Here is an 11281-nt window from a genome sequence, read left to right as displayed (position 1 = left end):
GGATAGCATCAAATCCCATCTCCCTTGCTCAGCTGGTCACGAGGAGTTCAGATGAGTTTCAGCCTGAAATGAAACACGGTTCTTGAACTTTAACAAGAAAATCAATACACCAAACTGAGGTTCTTACTCAAGTTTTACGAGTTTTTTTTATACAAGGTCCAGCTTTCCCCACTGGCCTGCTGCCTAAGTTTTTCAACTTATATTTTTCTTGCTTAACAATTTTGTTATCTTAAAATTGGCAATGTGCAAGAAACAATCAAAGCCTCTGCAGCTGGAATTTAGTATGACCGGACGGTCTGCACTGGCTTGACATAGACATGTAAGAAGACAAAGCATTTGGGGGAGGAAATTAATGACATAATAGACCACTAAGGTCGAAATTCCCTATACTGATCCTGTCATCAGTACAGAGAATTTTGACAGTAATGGTCAGTATTTCACATCCCTCTCCTTCCTTCCTGTGCTCTGGTTAGCTGTACTGAAGAGAGCTACCAAGTAAGTGATCTGGTGAGCATTCCCCTGGAACAAGCAAACAGCCCTCAAATAAAAACCGGTATTTTCCACTACTGAAACATCCCTACCTGGTACGTATGTACAATACATTCATCTTTTTGATTTCAGAAGCTTCTCAAAGCTTCCTACAGAAAGGTCTGATGGCTGATGCTGCAAGGTATCTGCAGTTATCAGCTGACAGGAGGAGGGACACAGATGTGCTATACCTCAGAAAAAACACCTTCCGCCATGTACAATTTTCGGTGTGTATTTTTGAAGTAATTCGTTATTCAGATCTGCCCTCAGAATCTGGAAAAATAAAAATATGAGAAGCTGTTCGAATTAGTCCCCCCTCTGTGTTGTTCTTCAAAAAGATAAATTGAAATGCAGCTTCATAATCATTCTGCTCTTCCTCCAGCCTCTTACATGGGCTTTTAGACAAGTTACTGCTCCTCAAAACCTGACCTTACGTGGGTGTACTTAGAATCATAGAGTCATAGAATCGTTTAGGTTGGAAAAGACCTTTAATGTCATCAAGTCCAACTGTTACTCTAACCCTGCCATCCTACCACTAAACCCTGTCCCTAAGCACCTCGTCTGCCTGGCTTTTAAATACCCCCAGGGATGGGGACTCAACCACTTCCCTGGGCAGCCCATTCCAATGCCTGACAACTCTTTCACTGAAATTTTTTTTCCTGATGTCCAACCTAAACCTCCCCTGGTGCAACTTGAGGCCATTCCCCCTCATCCTATCGTCCATTACCAGGGAGAAGAGACCGACCCCCACCTCGCTACAGCCTCCTGTCAGGCAGCTGTAGAGGGCAATAAGGTCTCAGGCCATCAAGGTTTACTGCTAACCCCCATCGCTAGAATAAACGAATCATGTTCCCTATGGAAGGGGTCATTTTTGACTGGAGGAGCTTCAAAATTCATCAAAAGAAATCGCCGTCTCTGTTTCATACAGCAGCATGCACGTGGATGCTCCTTGTAAGAGGTATCTAAATTGGTTCTACAAACCTCCTGATAGCCTACCCTGAGCTCCAGTCCACCCACACACTGACTCCATGGCAGTGGTGTGCCCCCATGCCATGGGGAAGTAATTCTTTGTGGAGGAAGGATCTGTAAATAGCAGGTGCCAGAGAATCACTTACTACGTAGAGCAATATTCTCAAAGTTGTCTCAGATTTACTCTGAATTCTGTTTTGAAATCTCTTCAGGCTGATTTGGGAGATTATTAGGGAACAGAAATCCTAAAAATACAAAAGCAGGCTTATTGAGCTAAGGGAAAAACAGTGCAATGTTTTTGTGACAAAAGCTTTGGTATGTATGAATTATGCATTACTGAAAACTGACTTCAATTTGTATGGGAGGAGGGAGATTTCTCTGCATCCAAATTCAAGCACAACGGGCACAAGCTGTACTGCAGGGAATTATATGCAGTCCTGTACAAACACGATCAATTTTAGTATCTCGCTCTCCTTTTTGCCTGAGTATTATTTTGCCTTGTTTGCAGGAATTTGAGTCAGAAAACAGCGAAATAACTCGTTAACCCCTTGACATCAGTCACCACCATCTTCAGAAGGGCTACTGAAATGGTAAGGAAGCAGGAATAGTCTGGCTTCAGCCTCACCACTCTATTTCTGTCCATGTTCCCATCTTGTGCCATCACCATAGCAGCTGACTGCTCTTCTGTCGAACAGCAATCTTTGGGGCAACAGAGACAGGAATATAGGGGGGGTTTACCCCACAGGCATCATGATTTGCTGGACAGAAGTGGCAGATGTTGTACTTTAGAAATCAGATGGGACAACCATAATGAACAACACAATTCCCTGTTGTTCCCTAGGTGACAGAGCACTGGAACAAGGCTGCCCAGGAGGGTGGTGGAGTCTCCTTCTCTGGAGATACTCAAAGCCCACCTGGATGATGTCCTGTGCACCCCGCTCTGGGTGACCCTGCTCTAGCGGGGGGGGGTTGGACTGGGTGATCTCCAGAAGTCCCTTCCAACTCCTGCCATGCTGGGATTCTAAGATATATCAACAAAGGCAATGTTACCAAAGTTACCCACAACAAAACTCACTGCTTCTTGCCCGTGTCTTTACGTTATAAGAACTTTTTTCTTCCATCCCCACTGCTGTCTTACGTATGCAGAAGTATCTCATTGGGATCTGGGAGAAAATACGATGATCATCAGGGGGGAAAAAAAAAAAATAATAATCTTCAGTTTAAAATATTTCTTCTGTCTTAAAGCTTTCGGAATCTGGAAAGCGATGAGCATCATTTTTAGAAACCACCCTGGCAACGTAGCTGTTATGTAAGTTTCAATAGAAGTGCTAATCCCAGCGCTGAACAGAAATGCCCCTGTCATGAAGCACTCAAAAACTACACCTACCGTTTATATTCTTGTGCCGCGCATTGTATCGCATCCACTTATGGCACTACGAAGTGAGCTCTTAAAACCAGGCGCTTGTAGCTCTCCTCTGCCCCTCTGCTTACCTTCAGCACTGGATTCCTTTACATCGCTATGTAAATGATGGTGCTAGTTTGGCTGTTCAAGGGTAAAAGGTGACCTGGAAAGAATTGCTCTTACGTAGCTTTTAAAAATAAAAATAAACACGCACAAAAACATTTATTTTTCTGTATTATAGCAGGAAAAGAACCCTACAAACTCAAATTCTGACTACTTTGAAAGATTCCACGATTACTGAAGAGGAAGTGAAATTAGTGTCATCACACGGAAAAAAACTGATAGCAATTAGGAGGGATAGGAAATTCAATCAGACCGCTCCAAGTGTGATTGTTTTTAATCCCAGCTGAATTCCCACGCCTGACAAACAGACTGCAGAGGATCTTTTAGCTGAAGACAAATATTCTTTACTCCTCCCATCACGTATGACACCGCAAAAAAACCCCAAACCCAAGCCAGAAATATTTTCAGAGCAAAACAAGCCACCTTTCAACCCTTCTTTGTTATGCTGAAGAAGCAAAGAACCAGAAATTGAATTTTTAAAGATATCCGCTTCCTGCACACTGGCAAACACAATATATACCAGATATATTTACGCTACATACGTCACAGCAGGAAACATAACCAATGCAGAGAGCATATTCTATCCATTTACTGGAAACAGAAATTATTTACCTTTCAGTTTGTATGTATTTATAAATAGGTTTTCCCCCAAACAACACGTTCTTCTTTTGGCATATGCAAGGCGCTCTCATGAGATCAGCACCTGGAATTTAGAAAATGGTTTATTTAAATCAGTGTTTGCATTTCTACTTTAGCTTCCCCTTATAAAAGCAGAAAAAGGTCACATGGCTACGGTACCCTTTTAACCAGTTTGGTTCCACTTCGGATTACCTCATTTTCTTACAGAATGAAACAGGAACACAGCCAGCCAACACTTCCCATCACTGCAGCATCCCAGAGCCACGGACAGCGCGGACCCTCCAGGAACTGCCCATCTCCTCGACCAGCAGAAGAAACACAACCACTCGGCGGTTACACGTTCCCCTCCCCATTTCTGCATCTTTTCGGTTAGGCCAGGCTATGCCAACCTAATTAAAGAGCTTTGTTTCTTCTGGCTTTGAAGAAAGAGGGATGACAGATTTACCTAAAGGTTTTAGGGATTGCTTAATGGCCTGTAAGTCGTGCTAGAGACTGGAAGAGATGAGGGATCTTCACTGCATGCCGAAGAAGGATGCTTCTCTGTCATCTGGATCAACCAGCCAGCATCTGGCAGCACTGGAATTGATTACATCCACCCGACCACACACAGCTTTGAGTATTTACTGATCCTTAACTCCTGAAGCCCTTTTACTACTCAGTTCGTGCATTTGACTACTGTTACAGGACAAAACGCATCATCAGGATAAAAACAGACATTGTGCTTCAATAATAAACACTGATGCTGGCATACGCCATGAAAATTATAGAGCTAATTAGCGGACCACAACATGATGCTCCACATATTAAACACAGCCAAGCAAGAGATGGGGAAAAGTGGCTGTCGGATTTTGAAAAGAATTTTGTTTTGCGGAGTAGTTTTTGCTTTTATCTCCTACAGCTATTGAGCAACTTTAGTCACATTAGAAAAATAACGTCCCTATCTATCAGAAAAACCTAACATACACATATGCATTTTGCTGCAGCTTACTTGTGATCTTTTCAGTCTCCTCCCTGTAATTGGCTCCATCTTTCGAAGCGGTAAATTCTGCCCCTTTACTCTGCTCGGTGAGACCTCCCCTGGAGCCCTGCGTCCAGCTCTGGAGCCCTCAGCACAAGAAGGACATGGACCTGTTGGAGCGGGGCCAGAGGAGGGCTACTAAAATGATCCGAGGGCTGGAGCCCCTCTGCTGTGAGGCCAGGCTGGGAGAGTTGGGGGTGTTCAGCCTGGAGAAGAGAAGGCTGCGGGCAGAGCTGATTGCGGCCTTTCAGTACCTAAAGGGGGCCCAGAGAAACCCTGGCAGGGGTTGCCCAGGGAGGTGGTGGAGGCCCCATCCCTGGGAACATTCAAGACCAGGTTGGATGGGGCTGTGAGCAACCTGACCTGGTTAAAGGTGTCCCTGTTCCTGCAGGGGGGTTGGACTGGGTGACCTCTAGGGGTCCCTTCCAACCCAAACCATTCTATCATTCTAAATGAGGTCGGTATCTCATAATTTGAGCATTAAAGCAAGGAAGGCTGAAGTTCTGTTTCTAGTCTGATTTTCTTTGGGACCCAAGGACCTCAGTTTGTGTAGATCTTGAAGCTATGCAGGTATTCACCTTCCCAGTGATTTCCAAGGGAGGCACTGGAAAGCTGCTGTCGCAGGGCAGAGTCCCTGTCATGGACCAAGCACCGGTCTGGGAGCTTCATATAAAACAGAACAAAAGGAGTTTGGTTTCTAGTTTACTGCCTGAGGTTAGGAAGAATGAAGAGACATTAAAAAAAAAGAAGCATAAAGAATAGTGAGACAGTAAAAGCTGATATAAAGGCAGATTAAGAGCCCGATGGCCTATGTACTCTAGGCATCACAGGAAGGTATAGCTTTAAAATAGAGGCTTAAATAAAAAGGTATTTTTATGGCATTTACAGAGGGTTGGCATGGGAAAAAGCTCCCTTCTGTTGAAACTGTAGTGAGCTGCAGCTGATTGCTCTCAGTTCACATGGGCGCAAGTCAGGCAAACATCTCAGGAGAGAAATAAAACAATGGACGGAGGTGCAGACCTGGAACTTGACTGCACAGAGGCAGTAGTCAAATAGATGTTTGCAGAGGAAATCTGGAAGAGAGAAGATGCAGATTGTGCATGGAGAGAATGTCGTTGTGTACATTAAGAATATGATTAACAAAGATCACAAAACCCCCCAGAATTATAGACATCCCGTCAGGATGGAATTTTGAGCTGGACAACATGATTAATGGTATTGAATGTTTAATCAGTGAAAAAAGGTAAGGATGAAGAACTAGTGCTAATATTTGGCTAGGAAAAAGCAGCTGGAAACGTCAAAGTTTCAAATGAATCCAAGAGGCAGATGTCAGCCTGGAAGTGGTGTAGGACAGAATCACAGAGGAGAACCCCAACTTGCAAATGACTGGTGTAACTTCCCCCTTCTAAATATGCAGCCATTACTAGACTAAGGAAAACTAAACCTGAAGAAACCCTAATGACTTAGTGAAGAGGAGAGTTAGCTCTTTATTCCACCAGTGTTCCAGTTCTCCTATTTGTAGCAGACATGATTAAATTAATCCATCAATTAGTGAAGGAGTTCAGTTAGTTCACGGCGTGCAATTAATTTATTCTACTCTGTTAACAGGCGCATCCTAATGTCACTTTGTAATATTTTGCAAATTCAATTTAATTTATTAGACACGATGAGAAATGGGGAACCTAAAGTCAGAAATCAAAATCGCAACAGAGATGCAAAGCTCGCTGTGATAATGCACAACATAAATAGCAGTAAGCATCTGCCAGCAGGGTCCGTTCCCTGCTCAGCAGGGCTGACCTCTCTGCATTAGCTGCTTCGTGGTTAAAACAGGTCCATGATGATGGGTGCAGGAACCCACGCTGGTGTCCCCACAGCCATTTTCCTCCTGCTGATCTGGGTTTTCATTTTGTATTCCCCATTTCAGTCTCCTGCAAATAGTTTCATCAAGAAATGCCTTTTTCATGGAGCTACTTTGGATTTCCTTGTGGTTTTAATACCTGCCAAGGAAACTCATTCAAGGTTATCCACACAACTGTCTACTGTAGCAACTATGAAGCTGAAGATGATGAAATGGTCGAAGTGATAACTGGGTAGGTGTGTGCGCTATGTAACGCCAGCTGCAAGGGTCCTGACAAAATAAGGCTTAAGAAAAAAAAGAAGAGTTTTTAAAAATGTAAAACCCGGTGGTCGTTTGAAGGCAGTACATACATACATCTGCATGCCGAAGTCCACGGGTAAAGCAGGAGCCAGGAGAAGAGCTCTGAGCAGGTGTGGGACGGTGGTGTTGGGCAGCACGCGCAGAACTGCACGGGCACCAGCGCTAAATGGGAGCAGCACCCTCCTAGATACGCTCTGCCCCTCAGCAACGCTGACTCTTTTAGCTGCTTCCTTTTGGCACGGAGAGGAAAAAAAAAAAAAGCAAAGGACACACGCTTAGCCAAGAAGGGAAATCAGCTGAACCGTGATGACGTTAACAGACTACTATTAAGCCCTCATTAACCGGAAAATTAAGTTAGATTTCTATCAATAACAAGTCAAAAAAATTTTTCTTGTATCGGCGCAAAACACAGACGACTGGAGCTTCGGGGAGCCCAGCCTTTCTGCTCAGTGGGTGACGCAGCACGGAGCAGCAGGACGCTGCTGTCTCTGCAGACGGATGCCCGATGAGTGCCCCTTGCCACGAGACTGGGAAGCTGCAGATGTCAGCCACATGGCTTGTCTTTGTTTTGCCTAAGTTTTGGCAGAATTTAGGTGCCTGGAGTCTGGAGTGATGAAACTCTCTGCTCAGTAGCCGCTTGGGCATCAACACACGCCATATGAGAGCCTACTGTTACCTGCTGTTCATCATCAAAGGCGTCCCTCTTGGAGAGAGGGAACCTGCTTCTCACCTAGACTCAGCTGTAATCCATTTAGGCAAGAAGCAGCCTCAACACCATGCAAGTTCCCTGAAAGAGCCCAAAACCCACCAAAATCCACACCACCACCAGCGCTCTTTCCAGAACAAGACTGCATGGGAGCACTGGTGCTCACTACCTTTGCTGGAGTCTGGCCACTGAAGCACTCACCCAGAAAGCAGAAGCCCTTTTCACGTCTTCTCAGCCTCCAGCTTCACACCACCCTGGAAAAGCGAAGCAGTGTGGATCCAACCGGCAAGGCTGGCCGCCCCTCTGCAATGGTCGCCTACTCCTGGTACCCAAACAGGCTCCATCAGAGCTAACCCAAGCTTCCCCGCGCTCGCTGCCATGTATGAACACCCTCAGAATGACCGATGCCCAAGCCCCGGGCTAATGCACCACAAACGAGGTCCCTCTGAGGTGTCTCCCTCTACGCTGGTTATGTTGATTCTGAAATAATGAGAATTACATCGCGTCCACACCCCTGCCATCTCCATAATAGCAGAAGTGTTTTCCCCAGCCTTTTCAGTCTCGTTCTGTCCCATTCCCATTCCGCCGAAAACTGAGCTCGGCTCTGTGATCCAACACTTTTTCACAGCAGATGTAGGAAGCATTTCCTAATGCTGGCCCAGGCAGTGAGTTCCACACCCAAGGGCAAAAATCCAACATCTATGTGCTTAAAAAAAAATAAAATAAAATAAAATAATAATAAAAAATCAAAACCAGTTCAGTACTGGGTATTTCAAAAGAGAGCGTATGCTGCATGTACAACAGGGCACAGCTAAGCATCTCTTTGATCTGAACCTTAAAATACAAACCCTCTTCTGTTCTACTTCTGTATTTCCATGGAAAATTGAACTACAGTGGGGGGGGGGGGAAATTAATAATTAAAAGAATTTTGGAAACGCTTACAAGGATAGTAACAGAGAGAGAAGACAGAATCGATTCAGGGTACAGCACAGAGCTGAAATAAGACAAGGAATGACTACGCTTATGTTTGAGGTACTGTAGTTGAAGACAAACTGTAGTGGAACTGTTACAGTGGCTTGTTAATTCTACTACTAATCATTAGATCACACATTTTTAGACTCCTTACTGGTTTCCTTCCTAACCCCCTGCTTTATCTGCCTTTTTTGCAAAAGAAATTACAGTAACTTACGCTATGAGAAAGTAGTTGTGTCAGGGGGTTGGTGAGGAATATATTCACTTGCACTTCCAGACTGGGGCAGTCCTCTCTTTACTGTACTCTTTGAAACACCAAACGGAAACAGCACTCATCCTGCTTTCAAGGGCCGTAAAAATTCTATTACGTTTCCAGTTAAGGTGAGGAAAGGTTAAGAGAGGTTAAGGAAAGGTTAAAAGAACTGAAATAACTGAAGTACATACGCAAACTGTGAAGTACAGACCTATAAAATAATGCAGACACAAAGCAGAACGTCCGAAGTCCGACAGACATGGGAATACAGATTATGAAACTGTGGAAGTTAATTTTAATCTGTGTAATGAAGCCCACCCAAGAAGTAGTATTTTTCTTTTCCTTAAGTATATCTCCCCCACTTCAAGTGCCAATATTACCAATACATTGCCTTGTACCACTGCCCATGAGTAAGAAAAACTTTAAATCTCATCTCTTTAGGAGATACCCCAGTCCCAGATATTTCTGGATGCAAGGGAATGGAGGGGATTGGCTACAATGCCCCCATCAAACCAGTCTTTTTTCTCCCCCAATCCATAGTGCCGCATCCTAGAAAAGAGATGCTGAGCACGTCTCCTGCATCACTTCCCTGAATTCCCACCAGCACTACCTGCTCTTTCAAACACCCTGCGGAGAAGGTTTCCAAAACACCGTTGAGTCCTGCACAACTCCGCCTCTGACCCTTCCTGTTCGGGACTCCTGAGCAACGGGCTTTATCTCATTAATTCAGTGGTTTTTAGGAAACTACTTTTTCCTGCCAGTTTTTAAACCCAAAGGAATTTTCTAGATGTGCAGTGACAGTGCATGAGTAATAGCTCCCTCATTAAACTACCAGGGAGTCATAAAACAAAACAAATTGTTCAGCTTCCCAGTGTTTTTCCGATTTGCTTTCCCTTTCCAAGCCCTGTAGTGCTCACAAACATCCAAACTATCTACGTGACGTCATTTATAGTCAGAATCCTTAAAGGAAACAACATGTCTTTAGCATGTTGCTCAATCCTCTGGTATTCTTGCAGTCATTTATTTTTGCCCCAGGGTAGTTTCAGCTTGTTATATTTTTTAAATTAAGAGCTAGCTGTGCCCGCGTGAAACGTATGCCCCCGAAAGTCCGCCATCAGAAGGTCGCCTGGCACAGGAGAAGGAGCTGTGCCATGCTTGCCGCTGCCCGGCAGTGCTCGGTAGGTCTCCTGTCTTCGTGCCAAACTCCCTCCGTGCCCGCAGCCGAAAAGCAGGGTGGTGCAGCGCGGGAAGCCATAAAGATGTGAAAGGCAAGAACAAACCCTGCTCTCCCACAGCAGGGCTTTGCATCTGCTGCTGCAGCAGCCACGCTTACCCTTTCTACTGCGCTTGAAAAACGGTCCTCTGTAGGGCAACATGGTGTTCAGCCCAAATTGGGGGATACAGCTTTGTTTCACGCTTGCTTCGGGGCAGGCTCGTGTTAAGAAATCACTCCGTACCTCTTCTGAACAGAAGCAGGTAGCTGTATTTCTGGAGCGCCTTTGATGTCAGCAGGCAACAGGTTCTTATAGAATCATAGAATGTTTTGGGTTGGAAGGGACCCCTAGAGGTCACCCAGCCCAACCCCCCTGCAGGAGCAGGGACACCTTTAACCAGATCAGGTTGCTCAGAGCCCCGTCCAACCTGGCCTGGAATGTTCCCAGGGATGGGGCCTCCACCACCTCTCTGGGCATTGATCCCATTTTGAAATCTGGGAGTCAAACTATGTAACATACAGTTGGATGATTCAAGGAATACTTGGGAAGGCCACAATTTCTACAGTAGTTTGTGAGAATGAGACACAAGACTCAGTCTCCTGTGTTTCTGTTCAGGATTGAGAAGCTTGAACTCATTGCTAATACAGACTTACCTTCCTACCCAACACGATACCTGCGATTTTCAGAAACTAAACCCTACAAACATCTTTTTGTACCCACCGTCAGCACGCAGAGTATCTTGTATGGTAACTCAGATATGGAGAACATACACAGCAAATGTGAGAACAGTCCCACATTTTTAAAAACAGAAGGAAAAAAAACCCCACAGCAGAACACGATACTGAACTCAACCCTGAGAGATGAACAAATTTGAGAATATTTGTATTTGACGTATATTCTGGTAAGACTGCAGCAATGCTTACAAACTACCATAGTTTTCAGAACAATCCTTTAAGGTGCACTTGTCATCCTCATGTTACAGATAGCAAAGGACGGACTGAATAAAGTCGGCGTAAGGTGACCCGAGTTCAGTGTTTTTACTGCGAAAGCGTGGCTTACTTCAGGAAAACTTCTGCTCCTTTTGCCTGAACAAAAATCTGGGAAGCCACAGAATGAAAACCCTTTCAGACAGCCCTACCATCTCACACCACTGAGATTTGAATTCTGTCTTTTAATGAGCAGCAGAAAGCAAAGGAACGAGATAAACTGGGAGCTCCAGACTACGGTTCCCACCGCATTTGGCAAAGCGGTGAGGAGACCCATCACACATACCAAGCTCATTGACCTCGCAGACTTCTC

The 11281-nt window shown here is 44.8% G+C and overlaps 1 protein-coding gene across 13 annotated transcripts in view; it reads right to left on the bottom strand.

Moving 5' to 3' along the window:
• The window catches only part of LOC118453339, a 122745-nt gene that overhangs the window by 4194 nt on the left and 107270 nt on the right, over nt 1-11281 (bottom strand). For 5 of the 13 annotated variants that reach the window (XR_004843268.1, XR_004843265.1, XR_004843263.1 and 2 more), the window contains one exon: nt 2451-3725. Coding sequence is in view for 4 of the 13 variants with exons in the window: in XM_035903852.1 (XP_035759745.1) it covers nt 4715-4789; nt 5258-5342; nt 5566-5752; nt 6892-7067 (523 nt within the window). In the remaining 9 variants the exon portion in view is untranslated. The other 8 variants (XR_004843262.1, XR_004843261.1, XM_035903852.1 and 5 more) reach the window with 8 other exon arrangements.

This window comes from Egretta garzetta, unplaced genomic scaffold (genome assembly GCF_000687185.1).
Source record: "Egretta garzetta isolate BGI_Z169 unplaced genomic scaffold, ASM68718v1 scaffold260, whole genome shotgun sequence".
Taxonomy (NCBI): domain Eukaryota; kingdom Metazoa; phylum Chordata; class Aves; order Pelecaniformes; family Ardeidae; genus Egretta; species Egretta garzetta.
This window is presented reverse-complemented; position numbering and strand designations above follow the sequence as displayed.